This window comes from Sphaeramia orbicularis, chromosome 5 (genome assembly GCF_902148855.1).
Source record: "Sphaeramia orbicularis chromosome 5, fSphaOr1.1, whole genome shotgun sequence".
Classification (NCBI taxonomy): domain Eukaryota; kingdom Metazoa; phylum Chordata; class Actinopteri; order Kurtiformes; family Apogonidae; genus Sphaeramia; species Sphaeramia orbicularis.
Genome location: NC_043961.1, coordinates 38,060,254 through 38,081,157, shown reverse-complemented (window position 1 = coordinate 38,081,157; position 20,904 = coordinate 38,060,254). Strand labels below are relative to the sequence as shown.

The window sequence follows — 20,904 nt, the reverse complement described above, 5'->3', positions numbered from 1 at the left end:
CAATTGCATTTTCTGTAGGGGTGTAACTGTACAGTTTGGTATGTTTTCAGTACAGGGGACTTCGGTTCGATACATTTTCGATATGTTTTCGGTACAGTGAAGGAGACCAGTGAAGGGGGGGGGGGGCTCCGTAACTACCTGTGGGACACAAGCTGTTTCTATAAAATATTGTGCACTAACAGGCACCCCACATGTCATGTATTTTTTAATATTCAATGTTCGTGTATGTCAAACATGTAATTTACTGAATGTTTGTGAATGCCTCACAGTATTCCCTGAGGTGCTGTGAGCATGAACTCACAGTAACACCGCAGCAGAGGCATGGTGAAGGAGAGGAGGAGAAGGTTCACTTGATTTTGCCAACTTGAGTTAAAAAATAAAAACCTTTTTGCTGTATAAAGGAACCTGTGGACTCTTTTGTGCCTCAAAGCTGCAACATACTGAAAACTGAAACTTAACATACTTTGAACGTGCGACCTGGCTTCTGTGCCTCTGTTATACTCTCTGTTGTCATGTTTAGTTGTTTTTTTTTTTTGCAGTGGAGCTGAGAATCCACTGCTGCTGAATGTATACAGAGGAAACCCTGCACATGGGTTCTGCTTGTGTCCATTCTGCTTCCTGAGTGTTTGTGTTCTTCACTTAGGCTACATGTATTCGGTCAGTACACCTCCGTATTGTATCAAAGGCCCCGAACCGAAACAGTTCAGTACAAATGAGTGCACTGTTACACCTGTTTGGTTTTATTGCTATAGATGACTTCTTTGTGATTTAGGTTGACATGTATTCCTGTATCTGGCTGATATCTCCTTCAGACAGACACAGCGTCTTCTCCAAAAATGTCAAAGATTTTGGTTGCTTTTGAAATAGATTTTTTTTTTTTTTTTTACATCCAACAACAGCGATGATGCTTACAGTTAAATCAGGCAAACCTCTTAGTCTTGAGACCAAAACCTTCAAAAAATGTCTTGAGACCCCCAAAATCCACAAATACATGTTTTACATCATGTAACAACTTCTTCTGCTCGTGTATTGTACTGAATTCAACGATTAACTAGAATTTGAAAGAGATACCAACCTTTGGGCAGCATGAGAATAAGCACTTTTCTTTAAAACTGATATCAAATGAAGAATTCCTTTACTGTGATTTGGAAACAGCTTTTTAAATTAATACATGTTTAACCTATTTGCACTTCTTCTGAAGGCTGTTTGATCCCTGGATACCTGACAAGAAAAGCACATTTTCAAAGGCAGCAGTGTGTTCGCTTCATTATTCCAGGCAGAGTCATCCTTTGAAGCATGCACTGTGTCAACTAGTGTGTTCCCAAAAGGCTTTACAAATGCCACTGTGCATTAAACAGCTCAGTGCAGCTGACACAATGTGAAGAATCCAAAGAAAATCTGTTTTTTTCATGTTTTGACAAGACAATTTGTTTAGCAACCAACAAGCAGATCTGAGGAGGAGAAGTGTGGTGTGTAAACTGATCTCCTGTTTCCTTCTCATACTTCACAGCTGTGTTGAACCTACCTGCAGGTCGTTTTGGGGGTTCCAGTCTGAGTCAAAGATGATGCAGGTATCTGCAGCCGTCAGGTTGATTCCCAGGCCTCCGGCTCGAGTGCACAGCAGGAACACAAAGCGGTCCGAGTCGGGCTTACAAAAGCGGTCAATGGCCGCCTGTCTCAGGTTTCCACGCACACGGCCATCGATGCGCTCATATGTGTAGCTGAACCAAAGACAGAAACACAAACAGTTAGAAATCACTTTATTCCTCCCTTCTTTGTTCTCTTTGTTGTTCTCACTCTCCTTGTTTCTGTTCTTTCATGTTTCCTTTCTTTTCATTTCCTCTTTCCTTGGCATTTTTTCCTCCTATTTCTTCATTCTCTTTACATTCTTTTTTGTCTTTGGCTCCTAATTTCTTCTCTTCCCTTTCATTTTTCTTTACTTCTTTCTTTAATCTCCTCATTTGTCTCTTGCTTTTGGGATTTCTGTGTTCTTTTGTCAATTCTTCGTTTTTTATTTTCTTGCTTTGCTTTCTTTCACACTTTTCTTTTGATTTCCTCCACTGCTTCCTTTCCTCCTCCTTTCCACCTTTCCTGTCCTGTGTACTTTCCTTTCTGTTCCCTTGCCGTGTCCTCACCGTCTCTGGATGAGGTAGTCCTCCAGGATGTCCAGACAGCGCACCATCTGGGAAAACACCAGGACTTTGTGTCCCCCTGCCAGCAGTTTAGGCAGCAGCTTATCGATCAGCACCAGTTTGCCGGCTGCCTGGATCATGGCCTGCAGCTGGAAATCTGGTGCGTCTGGACTGTGGCACTTTTTGAAGCTCTCCAGAATCTTCTCTTCAGCTCCTGGAAGGAAAACAAAGGAAAACACCTTCATTTGAATGTGACTATTTTTTTGCCCAATAATAGAAGACAAAAGGAAAGGAGTCAATGAATAATGGATCATTTATTCTGCACAACAGAAAATTACATCTTTTCTTGATGTTCGTCCATCACCTTTTGACCACAGAGAAGAAAAAACACCTCATATTATTTAGGCATTTTAAAGTAAACATCATATAACCATTTGTAAAACCTGATTACAATGAAAATCTAATGAGCTGAACATAAAAGATGCAGTTTCTAGTGAGTTGCGTGTGTGTTCTGACCTGTGATAAGGTAGGGGTGGTTGCAACACTTGCGGAGCTCCATCATGGTGTTAATGAGGTTGGGCATGTTGTGCTGATTTGCTCCTTTAGACAAGAAGGAGAAGTTCTTCTCTAAGATGGCTCGGTAGTATTTCTTCTGAATGTTGGTCAGCTCCACCTTCAGAAACAAAAACAAAACAAGAAATAAGTGTTCGGTATCCACGTTTAGAAAATCAATACTCGGCACCAGTCTCTAGTGCTGCACATTGTTGAAGAAGTGTATTGTAGCTACTATCATGGATGTAAGAGACAGTTATCTTTAGCTTTGTTGTGGAGTTAGCCAACATCAAAAAATGTCCAGCTCCAAGCACAAAACAGGCGTAGGTCAGTCTGTCATAATGAACCTTTAGCGTGCTTCACAAAGTAAGGAATACAAAAGAAAGCAAGCAAACAAGAGAGAAAACTAGAATGACACTGTTTCACACCTCTGCATACCAGAGCCTTCAGTGTTTGTACAGACTCATATAATGTAGGTGGTAGGGCTGGGCGATAAAACGATCATGATATATATCGAGACAGAACTTTTCCTCGATAGAAATATAAGACACATTCAATACAATTTCGACAGAATTCATTCATCCATGTTTTGACAGATGTAAGAAAAGCCAATCATACTTGAGTAGCGCTGCCGCGAACCAATCACGCTACAGCCATGTCAAGTTAGATTGAGTCACACAGCACAGGTGTAACAGCAGCCGCAGCACACACGCTAATGTTTGGGCTGCAGCGGGAGGTAATGAGTGTTCCCTCAGGAGAAAAATTTACGGAAAACTCAGGCGACTGGGTTACTGAAAAGTAGGGTGCGAACTGTTTCAGCTCTGGTGTACAACAGAGGCATAAAAGCTGGGAGTCAGACATTCAAAGCATGTTGTTTCAATTTTCAGTTTATGTACAATACACACACATCAACAGACGGGGGGGGGGGTGGCGGTCCATGCCTACCGCAAAACTAATACACCAAACCATTTAGCCATAAAACTGAAACTTGAAATATGACACGCTTATAAGACGGGGGTCAATAAATCTTAAGATGGGGGGCTGGGGGAGATGAATAAAACAGGGGAATAATCCCTCTATCTCTCCCTCCCTCCCTTGATGTCTTCACAACTAACTTATGAGTGACGGAAAATTTAAGCTTGGCAAAAATAATGATTCGATTTATATCGTGATACATATCGATATCGTCTGATATGAACAAAATGATGTGATATGATTTTTTTTCCACAGCCCAGCCCTAGTATGTGGTAAAGACCTTTTGTCATATTCTATCTACATACTGTCTACAATAACAGACTGAACAGAGTTGAATAATAGCCAGAAAAAGGTTTTTTCAAAGAATCAGATGTCACAGTGAGGTTCAGCTGTGGGATATAAAACATCATCGCCTCATCATTTGATCCTATAATACATTTGGGTAAAATTTGTTTCAGATTTGGCACATGAATCCTGAATTACGGCCCAAAGCTCTTTGTGTGAACTCACACTGACTTTAACCTTTGACCAGCAAAATTGAACCAGTTCATCCTGAGAAAGTGTGCTCATGAGAATAAGATGAACAGTCAACAAACATAATACCTTTGGCCCTGGCCCTCATGGTATGGAGCCATTAACATAACAATATAAAACCAAATAGAAGCAAGATTAAGGCCCTGTTTCAGAGAGTAGGGTGAACTCTGAGTTCAATATATTCACATTCATCAGTGGAGGGAAAGTCATACATGTACCCAGCATGTTGGCTGAGAATGGGATCATTCTATTTCCACACGTCTTATTTCATCCATACACACACTCACACTTCACTACTAACTGCAGTGACTTTCACACCCAATGGCATTTTTCATTTGCTTTGTGTCAGATTACTTATTTCAGTTTTAAATCTATTAAAATGTATTGGTCTTCACTGTGACAAAAATAATTTAAAAACAGGCGTGATTAGATTAGATAAGACTATACTGATCCCACAACGGGAAATTCAACAGTCAAGGCAGCAACAGAATAAAGTGCATGCATAAAGATAGTGCAAAAAACAATACTAATAAGAATACGATGAATACGAAGACTACGATGATGAAGAGGAAGAAATAGTACACAGACTATATACACATTTACAACAGTGGAAATTGCAAAATGTCAGACAGTACAGTTGAGACACATACAGGACGGGGTTACACTGTTGTGGTGTACAGTGTGACAGCAGTGTGGTCAACACAGGTGGAATGGAACTGGGATTTGGGTCCAGTTGGACCGAGTCTGTTCCAGTTGGGGACAGTCTGCTTTACAGCCATGCAGTGTTTGAGGTGTTTACAGATTCAGGTTTTTAGTCTTAAGATCCAGTCATTGTCAGCAAATATGCCAAATATTGTTTAAACATGTTTAATAATTGTGAGGAAAGGTGACCAAACAGAGTTGTATTGTGAAGTGAAACAGGGAAAAATGACTCAACAGTGGCAGGAGACTGTAGCCCTGTAGAGTGTTTCATAGACAACAAAACACTGCACTACATCAGGGTTCTCTTCAAAGACTGACAGCCTGACCAAAAAGTAGTTCTGTATGAGCCTCCTTATTTCCTCTGTTGACAATACACTCCACACACCTATCCATTCAGGATCTTGACCCAGTTCTGCCCACAACCTAATTTTTGGGTGTCATTATTTTTTTCTTTCCACCCATTGCACCAAATAAACTGACAATTGATGTTTGTGTTTGATCCTGGCAGCTGTCAGACAATTGCAGCGAGCTCTGGCCATCTGCTGTCAGGATGTCCAGTGGTGACCCAGTTGTTAGGTATGTGACTGTCAATATGCTCCAGTCAGTGAAAACAGTGAATGTGTCCACTCAGATGGTGTTTCAACTGGTCTTATGGGATCAGACATTTCATTAATGGACCATCTTGAAGGCTGCATTCATCAAGTTTCTCTACTGAATTCACATGAGCCACACAGCTGAACAGGAGAAGGAAGCAGACTTCAGACAGCTCACCCTGTAAACTCACACAGCCTTACCTCAATAATGGTCTCTTCTTTAGGAGCAAGGTTTTTTTCCACATCATCCTTCAGTCTTCTCAACATCATCGGCTTTAAAATAGCCTGAAGCTTTTTCACCTGTCAATTAGAATACAGGAGGAGAATGAGGTCTATTCAGATGTTCTTGGTTATTCTACATGTGATAACCTCAGTGCAGGGCTTTGCTCCTTGTATTCTCTCCTACTTCTTGCAGGTTACCAATCAGGTGGCTTGGTCCCTCCCTCTCCAGGCTGTGGGTGTGGCCACTGCCTTTCAAATCCAGCTGCGGCAGAAGCCTGCAGCTCTCTAATCATCGCTGCACCAGCATTCTCCTCTTTCCCTTTGTGCACATTTTGTTTAGTTACACTTAGCATTCATCATTTTCTTTCATTCATACACACCTCACTCCTGATTATGCAGATTACCTATGTAGGCCTTACCTATTATTAGCCTGATTCATTTTATTTGCCTACACTTTTATTAAAAAATATTTGCTTGCTGACATCCTCTTGCATTTGTGTCTTTTGTCAAGGCCCTAAAAGCCAGTCCTGACAAACTAAAAAAATGTGCTTTCCTTCTGCATGTCATTTCGCTTCAGAAGCTGAGGAAATAAATGTACATAGCTGATAAACCATCACACAAAAACTTAAATATGGCTATATATATACCTGTTCATCAGTCTTGAGGTCTCCAAACTCCTCCAGGAAGGAGCTTTCTGAAGGGAACTGCAGTGGCTCCAGAAAGTTTAGGAGACTGAACAACTCCTCCACTGAGTTCTGCAGAGGGGTTCCTGTCAGTAGGACCTTGTGCTCCTGTTAAAAACAAATAATGTCAAAACACCACATCTTGTAACTACTGAAAATACATTTGCCTTCAAAACTTAATTAGTAAACAGTATTCTGATAAATAAAAGGATGGACCACAGACTCCAAACAACAAGCTGACCAGAAAGTTCTTTTTGTTTTCCCCTAAGATGTTGTACACTGCTGCTGCACTATATACTGATGATTGCATTAAGCTGCTCATACTGACCATGCGTTTTGTTGTTCCCCGTGTGCCTGCATGAAATGCAATCTCGATATCGACCTACGTACCTACCTACCTACCTACCTACCTACCTATCTGTCTGTCTGTCTATCCATCCATCCATCCATCCATCCATCCATCCATCCATCCATCCATCCAGTGCTGGCAGGCTCATACTTATTAAAGATACATTTATTAAACTGGGAGAGCTACAGAAGTGTTTTGGATCCAAGTCATGATTTGACATACACAAATACATATGGTACTTCTTAAGCCTTGTTACTTTAGTTAGCCCATCGTCTAGAAAAATATCTGATGGTTTTCTGCCTCAGCTCCAGTAACTAAAGGATGACAAACAGCCTGACAACATGGACAGAATCACCAACATGTAAAAGGACACATTTCACGTTGCTCTTCAAAAACAAGAGAAAACATGTAGATGAACATGAGCAATATGTCTGGTCCTGTTGGTCATGTTCAGAGGCTCGGAGCAGATTAGGGAAAGACAAAGTTAAGATGACACCATGACTTGACTTTGGAGCATGGCATCTTTATAATAATGTTTTTTTCATGGTCTAATAAATAGCTAATTTGACAAACAAAAAAAAAGGTTTTATTAACTGGAAAATTATCTTCTAAACTGTCAACTGACCATATGTGTAATTGATGGTATTGTTTAAATGAGATTGAAAAATTATTTGTTGCTTGTCATTGACTGCTATATTTTCCTGAAAAAGGATCCCATAGTGGTCCACTTTATAATGATGTCTCTCTTTTTTTGACTTACAGCATTTAAAAGTTTTCTTTTTTTTCTGATACAATTATGGAAACAGTCTTCCATTAGAACTGAAGCTGATGACACAGCTGCACTGACCAGGTTCATGAGTTTGAGTCCCTCTAAAAGTTTGCAGTTCCTGTTTTTCAGTCGATGGGCTTCATCAATCACCACACAGCGCCAGTGTAGTTTCTTCAGCTCCGGACAGTCAGCCATGATCATTTCAAATGTAGTGATGACACCGTGAAACTTCAGTATCCCTGGAATGGTGTTACCCTGTGGACAGATAAAGGAAAACCATTCAACATCATCTGCGTAGGATATTTCAAAAACAGCAGGTACATAGTGCTTCACAGCTGATAAAGAATTCCACAACAAGTACACATAAACACAAAAACAATGTAGCAATCATAATAATGTGAAACTGCTAAAATAATCTTATTGAACATGAAAGCAATGAGTCAACATATAATTGATAAAAAATGTCTTTCAAAAAATGCCCTGTTTCAGAAAGTGTCTGACATCATCCATTACCTGTCTGTCTCTGTAAAACATCTCATACTGCAGGATCATCTGCCGACTGATCTGTGAGCCATGATACACAATGACATTCATGTGCGTCCATGTCCGGAACTCCCTCTCCCAGTTGGTGATGGTGGACAGGGGGGCGATGATGAGGAATGGCCCGCGGATCCCCATAGTGAAGATCTCATACAGAAAGGTGATAGACTGGATGGTCTTTCCCAAACCCATTTCATCAGCCAGGATGCAGTTTTTTCTGCAAAGTTGGAGAAAAAAATGCAGTAAGGGACCAGCTACGAGAGGATATGGACTGCTCTGTCTGTTGTGATCCCAGCACAGGAGGCAGCAAATGTACCTGCCTATAGAAAAATGGACTGTATTAAAATGAATAAAACCTGAGAAAAGAAATGGCACAGAAAAAGATGTGGGTTTTCATTAGAAATTGCCATTTTCTGGGGAAGTGTGACCTAGTTTGGCATGTGCCAATAGTAAAAACCACCTTACTATATATAACAAGTGGTGCCAGGCATAACAAATCCCGCCCCTCATACATATTTCACCGATTATAAGAAAATGGGAAGATTTAAAAAATTCATAAAAAATCTGAGCTTTGACCTACTGTTCCCAAAATATAATGAGGTCCATTCTGGGTCACTGGCAATCTAAAGTCAATTTCGTATGAATTCAACCAATAGTTTTGCTGCTACAGACATTTGAAATTTCACCCATTATAAGTAAATGGGGGAACAAAAAGATTTTAAAAATTCATAAAAAATTTTAACTTTGACCTACTTTTCCCAAAATGTGAAGATCTATTCTGGGTCACTGGCACTTTATAAACCAAATCTGGTATGAATTCAACCAATACTTTTGCTGCTAGAGTGTTAACAAACAAACAAACAAACCAAACCAAAAACAACACCCCTTGCCTTCCCTTTGGGGGGGCGGGGTAATAACTTTTATTAAAGTTACATGAAAAGTGAAGAAAAGAAAATATTTGTAACTGTACAATTGGTGAACCAATCTTTGGGTAATGAAACTAATCCAGGTCAAATTTGGCCAAATGTGAAATAGATTTTAAGTTTCAGTTTCAATAAAATATATCTATATCCTCATGGTTATGTTTTAAGTAAATGAGCACACACACACACACACACACACACACACACACACACACACACACACACACACACACACTCCCTGCTTTCTGAGAATTTAATCCATCATTAACCTCCTTCTCATTAATGCCAGAGATTCTATTAATATATTCTAAATAGACCATATATCTGTGGCTCAACATTTTATAGAGATACACGCTTTGAGGGGATTGACTTTTACATTTCCTCCCAAACACACTGCATAGTGCTGTTATTATCAGATGATACAAACTCAGTGTCTGAAGGTCCCGAAACGAACTGAACACAACAAAATAAGAGGACACTCCAAAGGGTAGGGTCTCTGCAAGTAACAACACCGGTACACACCAACAGACATTCACAAAAGACAATGAGAAGGATTATTCATCAAAATAGTCTGCATGGTGTTTTTTAGGGGAAATATGACATACCTTCGCCTTTAGAGTCTGGTCTTGACCAGCTCTACATGTTAAGTGTCATGAGTTAACTTCTATTATGATTTGGCGCTATATAAATAAAATGTGATTTGATTTAATGTGAACCTGCCATTACTGTGTGTACACTTATCTTTTGGTGAGAGCAGCAGTTGTTGTTAATGTGGTTATGACGATCATGAGTTAATTATTTCATTATCCAGATGACTCAGCTCATTTTCTCATGATAATGGATTAATTTGTCATCTCATTATCTCAAGCTTTGTTATCTCAGTAATGGTTAAGTAAGCCATCATCCTGTGGTTGGTTCAATGTGTGTTTTCTGCATGTTCAATTAACAAAAAATGTTCCTATGTTCAGACACAGAAGTAGTTTTGCCTCCACACTTTCTGTACAGGTGGGACTGCAACTTCTATATGGTATAGTAACTAAGCCACCTCTACAGGACACAGGTTTTGTCCAATTGCTTCAACTGTTTATTACATTAAGGCAAAGACACACCAACCCAAACCATCACCAGAAAAGGTAGCCCGACTATCAGTTGGCTCCCATCTCCCCGACACAGTCAAAAAAGTGTGAAAAATACACCAAATGGACTACCGACTTCAGCGTACATTCTGTGCTTGCACGAGACATAAAACCAGAAAACGACGGAACATCTCTCTAAACCCAGAGCTCGCTGTCATCAGTCATTGTTGTCAGCAGAAAGTGTTGAGTAGTCCAGAAGGGTTGTTGTTGTTGTACTTGTTGAACGGATGGCTAGTAATAAGAAGATACTGGCGTTGTCAGCTCTCGGGCTTCTTCTTGTGGAAGAAGAAAGATGTCGCAGGTAAAAACTAAGAAGAAATCCCACTATGCTAACAATGCTAACAGTGTTCACTTCATGGAACGAATGAAGTCCGTAGTCAACACTGACTGGCACTCATTCAGATACGATATGAGCAGTGAATGGCTGATTATAGAAGACAATAACAGTGTGAAGTACCTTGGCATAGCTGTATTCACATGGAAACTTCTCATTCACTGATTCACTAGCTGAGGGCTATCCCTCCACCAATCAGACTGGTCCGACTGAACGATGGGTAGTGGCCGATTACACATGCTGAATCGGCTGACAAGACTGGCGACGGCATTAACAACGGCCGATCGCTCAGAACACACCAAGTGGACTCATGTAACCGACCTCACCAGACTGCCCGACAATGTCTGACCGCCCAAAGTCGGGTTGGTGTGTCTTCGCCTTAAGAAACACTGTGCTAACAGGAAACGACAGCATCTTCACAAGCAGAAAACTGATTTAATCTGGAAATGTCAGATCAAGGAGGACTTGTTATTGGTGGTGCCGCACATGATCCACAATCCAGATATTACTTCATACAACCTGAAAAGCAGTGGACTGGCTGGTTTAAAAACTACCAATGTACAGAAATACAGGTTAAAAATACAGTCTATATGTACATATAAAGACAGAAGAGAAAGTAAAATTCATCACATATTAATTTTGAAATCACTCCTAAAAGGTTGCATCAAAACAACAACAAAAAAGGCTTTTTTAAGATCAGATGGGATATTTTTTCATCTCTCTATAGCTGTGACTCAGACCTGCTGAGCATAAGATCAAGGATCGACAGTGACATACAAGTATTTGAGGCTTGAGTCTATGTATTCTACTGTAGAACATACAGTAGCTGTAACATGGTTGTGCAAGTGAGAAGTACAGTATGTCAGAAGTGTGCTTCCTTGGCTTGCATCCATGAAATTTCATATGTTGAAAATTGAGTCTGTGTATGGCACCAGAGTACAACACATAACTGATTGACACTGGGTATTTACAGGTACAAACTGACATTTCAGCCATGATTCTGTAATAAGTAGATCACTAACCTGGTCAAGGCCATGTAATACTAAAGCTGGAAAAGCACATGAAATAGATAATAAAACTATGGCTTTGAATAGTACTCACTGAAACGCTTTAACTTTTGTCTGAGTGTAGCATAGAAGTCTACTCACCTGTTGTACCAGTTGAACAGTAACCAGTTCATTCCTTCCAGTTGATATTCTCTGAGCTGGTTTCCATTCCGATAATCTCTGGAGCTCTCCAACTTCTGCCATTTTTCAGGAAGAGGACGTTCCTGCAATAAAACACATGCGTTCACCTTTCAGTCAAGATGCAATCCTTTTTCTTTTTTTCTTTGTCTCCATCAGCAGTATTTACACCAGTCAAGTTCAGCTGATGTTTATTAAGACGTTACAGACATCTAACCATGTGTATGCTGTTAGATTACTATTAGAGTTTGAGTAATGACAACAGATGCACCTTATATTAGCAGCTAAAAGTGTTTTATGTCATATGGGTGTGATGTCATTCATGTGATCAATTTGAGAAGTATCTTTTTCTGCAAACTTGTGCAGCAATGGTTTAGAACTTCAAGTAAAAACATGTAGTTGTACTGTACTATATTAAATATCAATACAGCAGTAGTTGTGAAAACATATTTATGTCTTACAGCTGCATACTGACATACACACGGGGTTACAAAGAAACGAAAGAAGGAAAAGTGGATAATGAACCTTTTAAAAATCTTTGATAAGGGTATTTTATTGTCAAGCATTAACCAAAATAAAAATAAAAACAGCAGATATCAAGATCTCAGGATAAAATTAACACAGCACTTCTGTTACGGGAATATTTCACCTTTATTCCGGAATGACGTCTGTGTAAACAAAATGGTGGGATCATTTGGTTCCACCTTTATTGTGGCTTTGTAACGCCTCTGGAGGTACTAACAGAGCTGTGATAAAGGTGGAATCATGATTCCGGAACACTATGTAAAAGGAGCACGTCTCGTTCCGCAACCAAGGTGTGATGCTTTGAGGGCGTATTGTGTGTGCGACCCCAGCACCTGGGGGAATTAAAAATGAGTGTGGGCCGCATACAGTAAATAAACATATCAGTGCGATCAGAAAGATGTCGAACTGTGGAGACGCCAAGATCTGCGAGTTGTTGTCATTGTCGGAGGACTCTATCCATGCTAACATTTGTGGAATGGTGAAAGATGGGCCGACTCTGGAGAGGTTAGCAGCACCGCTATGCTCGGGGTATTTCCAATGCGGAAATGATACATCACACTATACGCTACGTCACCGCCCCTTTGATTCTGGAACGCAGGTCCACCGAGTAAAAGTCCAGCCTGTCTCACCTCTGTTACTCCTTTGCAGGGTTCCTACACATTTGAAATTTCAAAATGCCATACTTTTTTCAGACCCTAATTTCCAGATGTCTTGGTTAAAAAAATTCCAACCAGTCTTTATATTTAGGACTTATGAGCCAGTCGTCAAAGAATTTCCATCTACCCATTATGAGTTCTGCCAACGATCATACAAGGCATGTTGAATAGCTCGCTCATCAACAGTGTGTGGACATCACCTGTTTTTCCAGACATTTGTTTCAATTTTCCATACTTATAAAATCAAACTCCATACTTTCCATACTTCCGTAGGAACCCTGCCTTTGGTTTGACTGTGTAAATCGTTCAATGGTGGAAAAAAGGTGGGATCATCATCTCACCTTTTTTCCGGGATCTCTGTGTAAAAGTGGCTAATGACACCAAATAAAATTAACACTAAAACTATGTATGCACTTGTAATACTACCCAAATCTGCAAAGACAATAAAAACTAGTGAACATTTTAAAACCACTAACTTACTCACGGCGCATCATAAGATGTGACTTTATAATACAATAAGTACTGCATCAAATTGTTGCTGTCAGTGAGTAATGAGTGGTAATGCATGTTCTCAAATAAACACTGGTTAAGGAACCTTAAACTACACACTCACAAATGGTGTATGGACAAATCCAAGAAAATTACTGCAATTTTTGTTTTTAAACATCCACCAAAATAAATGGACTATAGGCCAGTTGATTCATGATGAGCACAAAAGTAGCATCTCTATTGTGCACATGAATTGTCTGCCCCTTTAGTTTGTATTCAGAGTAAAGCCCACAGTGAAATCTGAAACACAGATGTGGGAGAGACAGCAGATCACACGACACAACTTTTACATAAGTATCATTTGGAGGATTTTAACATGTCAATCTCATTAAAAAACAAAAAACAACAAAAAAAGAGACATAAAATCCGACCTTCAGCAGGATGAGGGCGGTCAAAGCTCAGACTTATTGTTCAGACTCATTAGCAGCAGAAAAGAAACAAGGACAAGCCAGTGAATGTGAGGGAGAGAGAAAGAGTGATGCTGTGGAGAAGAAAGGCCTGCTTGTTCTTGTTTTCACAGAGGCCTGAAGATGAAATATCAACCATAATGATGCAGTGTTCTTCTGCAGTTTGAGGAGGAAAAGTGCAAAGTGGAAGTGTTTTTCGTTCACTGTTTCTCTGAGGTAGTCTGCTTCTAGAGCACTGACTCACTGCATGCCTCTTAAAATAGGCCTGGCTGCTGTTCACAGCTGTTTCGCTCGCTTAGAAAAACACTGAGCTTTGAAAGCTGTACTGAGAATACGGACGTCATCTTGCTGTGACAAAGACAGAATAAGAATTAACACCTCACAGTTGTATGCTTCAGCCAGCAGAGTCACTTCCTCCTATGTGTGCTTTGTTCTCAACATTGAAAGGTTAAGACACTGTCCCTTGTGTTTAACGGAAGCATTTGGCCAAAAGTACATTAAAGGCATTTAGTTGGCATACCAAAATGAATATACTAATCAGCAATCAGCTTTTAGACAGATACATTATTTGATTGGAATGTGACAGATACTGACTCAGCCTGTTTACATCCACACTAATATTCAGATCATTATCTGATTTCTGGAGTTATCAGATTATTCTAGTGATCATGTAAACAGCATAATCTGATCTGTTTTATCAGATAACAGCAGTAATCTAATTATGAGAAATCAGATTAAAACACTTGGATTTCTCCTCAATACTCTGATGTCTTTCTGCATGTATACAGGTTAAAGGTGGGTAGGAGATCCTGGAAAAATGGTTCAAGAAAGCTACATTTTGAAAACACACAATTCAAAAGTCCAAACCCTTTTCTTCAGACTTCCCCCCGAAGCCACGCCTCCAGAGTACCGGAATGTGCAATGCTTGTTCCTGAGGGTTCATGAGCCCCCCCCCATCTATATGTACCTCTGAATTCAGGTCTGTATATCAGTATATCAGATTAGAAGTTAGACTTTTCTTGCTGTTTTGATGCATGTTCTAAGTAATCTCGGGGTAGTAAGAACAGCTGATTGCAGTAAGACTGATGTCAGGCTAGCAGCCCACTAAAGTTTGCTTTGAATGCTGTAATCTTTGCATTTCACCATTATGTTTGTCGGCAGAACAGCCCCAGTTCATACCTAACTGGCTAACGTTGCATTCCCTAGTGATTTATGTTGGCGACAAACCAGTTTGCCAGTGAACTTTCCATCCTAATATAACTAATATAGCAAAGCTCTGGCTCTGGCTCCGTTTCCTGTACAAGTGCTCCAAGACTCTGAGAATGCGCATTTCGTGAACGAAGAGGGGTTTGCATGGGGGGGGGGGGCAAACAGCAGTTGAGTTTGATAGACATATCACCAAGGTTATTATCGTTAACGAAAACGAACGAAATGACGAAAACTAAAATTGAAAAAACATTTTCGTTAACTGAAATTAATAAAAACTCTAATTAAAAGAAAAAATGATAACTAACTGAAACTGTATCGTGAGCTTACAAAACTAACTAAAACGTATAAAAATTATGGATACAATTCCCTTCGTTTTCGTCTTTGTCAATGTCGGATTGATATGAAATTAATTTATTTCGCTCCAGCAGTTTTAGCTGGTGACACCATATGACACTTCACAGTCTGTCATGTCTGGTCACTGGTGGTTTCCAGTCGTCTTCTGGTCCCCACTCTACCTGGAACATACAGACTAAAGCTGGGACACAGCAGCACAGTCCTGTCTGGGGTTTACTGTAGTGATGAGTGGGGTCGGGTTTTGTTTTTTTTTTGGCGTACCGTGTGTGTGCGCGTGAGTGACAGAGACAGAGCAGAGCTAAAGGACAGTCAGTGTTGAACTAGCATCCAGGTTAAAACTGGAGAGTTTATCACCATGAAAAGGCCTTCCAAGCCCTGAACTGCACAGTTTAGAAGAGGAGAAAAGAGGAGGATGAAAACTAATCCAATTACAGAGGTATGGAACCCGTTAGAATGTTAAAAAACGTTTGATGTTACTAGCTACAGCTAGCTGAACTGAACTGAAGCGAAGTTGGCTAATAATGGAACTGGAGATGATTAAGAGATGAGAGATCTGCTAAGGTGTGGTTTACTGCTGAGGAACTGGGTTATATATGTTTATAAGTGGTTTATATATGTTTCTGTCTGCTTTAACTGCTGGTTAGCTGGTTTATAATAGGTTCCTATCTGCTTTAACTGCTGGTTAGCTGGTTTATATATGTTTCTATCTGCTTTAACTGCTGGTTAGCTGGTTTATATATGTTTCTATCTGGTTTAACTGCTGGTTAGCTGGTTATATATGTTTCTATCTGGTTTAACTGCTGGCTGCTTTGTGCATCTCCTCATGCTTTGCACATCTTCGCATTGTTTCACGTAAGTGACGTTGTGTATGGATTGCACCCCCCCTCAACCTGCTATAGGGAATTTATACATTGTACAGTACATTGTGTCTCTGCTCAGTCCATGAGCCGCCCTAACCCTACCCCCAAATAAAGTGTTCAAGGTAACCCATATCTGCGCCTCACTAATTTCTTTGAATAGGATGATGAGGAAGATAAAATATATGAAATAGCTAAAACTAATACTAAAACTAAACTAAACTAAACTAAAACTAAGCATTCAGAAAAAAACGATAACTAATAAAAACTAACAAACCTGCTCTAAAAACTAATTAAAACTAACTAAATAAGAGAAAAAAAAGTCAAAACTAATTACAACTAAACTATAATTAAAAATCCAAAACTATTATAACCTTGCATATCACCATTCAATAATTTCGATGAGCCAGTTAAAATGACTGGATGGTGTTTTTTCAGTCCTGTCCGTTCTACAGGTGACTACATTTTGTATTTTTGTGTTAGAGCATTTAATTAATTGGTTGCAATTGGGGTGTGAAGGGGATTTTATGCAATATAGTAAAAAAATATTCTCCACAAAAACATCTCCTATCCTACCTTTAATCTGATTTATTTTGTTCTTTTACATCTGCACATGTGCAAACACAATTAAAATTGTAGAAAACAGAAGTTACGGTGTCAAATGAGAGCGGAAGACAATAAGACGAAGTTTGACTCTACCATCACTATGTACATACGTACTCTGAAAGAAATCCCATAATGAACTGGAGCGGCTAAACCAGAGTTTACGATTATCACATTTCTTAAGTGCATGTAAATAGGTCAGATCTGATTATTACAATCTGATTACTCCCAGTTATCAGATTTTTATGGTCATGTAAACAGGCTCAGTGGCAAGCGATCAAACAGCTGATTGGATACTTATTGCATCAACAACCCTGGGTGATAGATAAATTCTCTATTCTTGGGGGTGAATAGCAAACTGGCATTTCTTATTTCACAACTGTCCCATTTTTTTCGGTTTTCACAACAGAAGAGATCGACGGTCCAGCATTTCTTTTCACTCTGACCCTTCTTGTGTTGTGTTTGTACTCACCATATGTCTGAGGTCTGCTGGCAGCTTCTGGATCTCCTCAAACTCTTTAATCTTCTCTGCGTCCAGGTCCTCTTGCAGCTCCCATGTCGCCTCCTCATACGAGAGACTGCACCACTTAACTAGGTAATGAGTCACTTCCTACAACACAGCACCCATACAACAAATAAAAACATAGAAGTGTATCTGTGGCAGAAGACTGACAACATGTCAATATAGACCAGACAAACTGTGTGTCTGTGTGTTACCTACCTCTCCGGTCTCAGTATCTGTGGTAACAGCCACCTCCAGCACTCTGTCCACTTCCACGTAGTCTGGATTAAATAAATCCTCATCAGGCTACAGAGACGGGGAGAGAAAGGACAATTAGCACCTCATGCCTATTCACCTCCACCAACCAGTCAATCGTCACTTCACATCCATGTCTATCCAGATTCATCTAATATGTGTAGTGAAGACCTGGACTGGGTCTATGAAGTGGATTTGAAAAGCTGATTCTGAATTGTAGTCATGCAGGTAGAGACTAGCCATGTTTCCATAAAATGTCAAGCTAATTTGAAATTAACTTTAGAAAAAAATAAAGAAAATGTGAATTACTACACTGCATTGTGTGTTCACCTGGGAGCAAAACAGAGTGTATTAAAAACAAGAGTAGAAGAAGTAGATGTCTGAGAGAGTCATGAGAGTTATGGTTTTTTTTTTACCAGAATTTATTCACAAACAGTGCTTCCATCTCCCCTCCAATTTTTTGATATCAAAAACTCCCTGAAGCAGAAGACCAAACCTTTTAGTCAAATTGTGCAAACTTTTTTTTTTTGGCAAAAATTCCCAATGAAAGGAAATGTCTGAAAGTACATTAAATATATGAACTAAAATGCACCTCATGCTTCAAATACGGATGTTGCTGGTTGTTAACTAACAGACGCTAACTTGAAAGTTTTTAAAAACTCTATTTATTTTTAAACAAATTTAAGAGCAAGTTTTGAATAAATATTTTTTTCTTTTTCAAGCACTGCAGGTAAATGTAAACGTTAGGAGTATATACAGAGTTAGATCAATCTACATTCTGCCCACAGGGAAGTGAAAGTATCGTGTAAAAGGACTATATTAGATTCACTGTTAGGATTATGAATGAATGAATATTTTATTTCAGTGTCATACACTTAGGTGCCCAGCCCATGTAGGTTTATAAGATTCTATTAACATTCAAAACAGGAAGATGACAAACATATAAAGCATATACTCATCCCAATTACTATTACATAAGGTCCTTTAAGTTCGGGATAAGTTCTTTGTCTAAGTTTCCATGCCTTCCCTAAAAATCTTGCCAAACTATATATTTGATTAAGTTAAAATCTGCCATTGAAGCTACTGTGACACAAAAATGATAAACTTATTTTGACAAAATATATTTATGGATGCAGAAATTAAATTTGATAAAGCACTGGCAATTAAGGCCTCCAACCCTTAAATTTAAGATTATTTAATGACTTTTACAAATTAATATGTATTTACAAAAGTTAGAACTTAGGGACTTGCAGATACCTTGTGCAAGGGAGCTGGTTTTTATTTTTAAAAAAACGTCAACTGCTTCTAATTAAAACATAACTCTGGAAATATTATGATATGCAAATTAATTACATGAAAGATTTCAAAAAGCCTTTAGTCATAATACTTCTGTAACCCTGATATATTGTGAGTTTTAAGGCAAAACTGCACATTTAATACCCACCTAGTCATCACATTTAATAACACTTTTCACTATAGACTAGAAGAAAAACAAACACAAAACAACAGAGTGCTGAAATGTGCCCGTTTCATTCCAGCCTGACAGCTGACACTGTTGACTGTTACCTCAGTGAACAGGTGTTTCATCTGCGCCTGTTTGGTCCTGAAGCGTTTAATCTTCTGGTGGATTCTGGGATCTTTCTCTAGTTCTTCCAGAGTGGCCCATTTGCAGTGTAGGTAGGAACTACAAAACACAGGGAAAAAAAACATCAACACACACACACAAAAAAAATAAACAGAGAAAACCCCATTAAAATCACCAATCACACTTAACCTTCCCTCTCTCCAATAGTCCTTAAAATACTCCTAACCCCGTTCGTTATAGACTGTCAGAATTTTCTCATGGAACACAGTAGGATCGGACACAAAGAGGAAGCTTCATTCAAGGTAAACCATGGATGGTTCAGGCCTTTAGGGTAGTAACAGGAAGGAAATAAATAACAAATATGTTCTAATGTACTTCATAAGAGGGCCAGATCAAGCAAAAGTGATCATCAGTGTCAAAAATGAAAGTTTCAGCAGGGTCTCCATGGGGTGGGATAAGAGGTTTTATTAGTAAACCTGTTATGTCCTTATTTGCTATAGTGTTAGCTTACTTTATCAGTTGTTCTATTTTCACTGTTACATTCAATGCATTCTGTACTCTGCTGAATGAATGTATGTTATAAAATCCCAATAAAAAGATATGGGAAAAAAAGCAAAGTTTCACCTGTCATTTATCAAATAAGATCTATTTTATGGAATTGTTTACAAAATTTCAGTATCACTTTGTAGAAAAAAAATATATAAAGATATAGTCAATATAAAATGAAACCTAAAAAGGACTAAAATATATAAATGCACTATTAAGTTTAATAATAATATTTTTTCTTGCTTGTATCAGTGATATTTTAAGTTTGTGAATCTGTGGGAACTAATCATTCAACAGTATAAGAATATAGAAAGGTTATGTACAATCCAATTATTTCTAAAATATGCTCTGCTACTAGCTGAATATATAACTTCAGTTGTAATATATATGTTAAATAAAAGTTTATTAGCATATTTGTAGTGTTTTAGTTCAGGCAAAGTCTTTTATTCTGTCCACTGAACAAAGTGACAAACAGCTGTCCCTGTGTCGCAACATATTTGCGTTCATAAAAACTTATCATTTCAATATTTTTATCCAATATTGATCACAAATTTAGTTTAAAATCATAGCTAAAGCCTTATGTTTCATTTAGTATCAGTTTCTTATGAGAACAGCATGTTTTGAACATAAAGAGTAAAGTGAAAAATGATGTTCATTTTGAGTCCCCATGTGACGCAGCAGTAATTTCCGTATTTTTACCCCAAAATTTTATTTCTGTAAATTTTAACATGTTTCATGTGAAAGTACTTACTGAGACCTATTCATACATGTATTAAACATGGAGATAAGTTATTTAGTTTACAACACAGACTATTGAATAGGTGTGTCAATGCTTGATCTGGCCAAGAATAGATAAAAGGGCTAAAAACAAGACGATTATGACTGTTAATTAACCGACTATAAATAAAATGGAAATAATGCTATTTTCACATTTAAGAAGTTGGAATCCATTTGTATCAGTTAATCATCGGAGGGTGTTTGTTTTCATGTGTATATATAAGTTTTTCATGTTTTCTTGCAATCTGTTTTATTTCTAAGGACTAAGGTAGGATTCAAAATAAACTGAAACTAATATGTTTTCCTCATGTATTTCTTATTTTACAAGATTATGTGCCTTTGAGCATACTCTAAAATTCAACTATGAGAGAAACTTTTTTCCAAGCTTTATTAAGACTTTCAAACAAAATTCTAGACTTTTCAAGGTCTGGAAAACAGCGTTTCAAAATTT

General features: G+C 38.6%; 1 protein-coding gene across 1 annotated transcript in view; it reads right to left on the bottom strand.

The window, feature by feature from the left end:
• Positions 1 to 20,904, bottom strand: part of chd6 (chromodomain helicase DNA binding protein 6) — a 189,323-nt gene that overhangs the window by 54,746 nt on the left and 113,673 nt on the right. The window contains exons 10-20 of the mRNA XM_030135292.1: positions 19,112 to 19,229; positions 17,510 to 17,596; positions 17,261 to 17,398; positions 11,593 to 11,714; positions 8,025 to 8,268; positions 7,590 to 7,766; positions 6,358 to 6,501; positions 5,690 to 5,788; positions 2,649 to 2,805; positions 2,136 to 2,346; positions 1,526 to 1,721 (exon numbers count right to left, since the gene is read on the bottom strand). Coding sequence (XP_029991152.1) covers positions 1,526 to 1,721; positions 2,136 to 2,346; positions 2,649 to 2,805; positions 5,690 to 5,788; positions 6,358 to 6,501; positions 7,590 to 7,766; positions 8,025 to 8,268; positions 11,593 to 11,714; positions 17,261 to 17,398; positions 17,510 to 17,596; positions 19,112 to 19,229 — 1,693 coding nt within the window. The remainder of the gene's footprint in view (positions 1 to 1,525; positions 1,722 to 2,135; positions 2,347 to 2,648; positions 2,806 to 5,689; positions 5,789 to 6,357; positions 6,502 to 7,589; positions 7,767 to 8,024; positions 8,269 to 11,592; positions 11,715 to 17,260; positions 17,399 to 17,509; positions 17,597 to 19,111; positions 19,230 to 20,904) is intronic.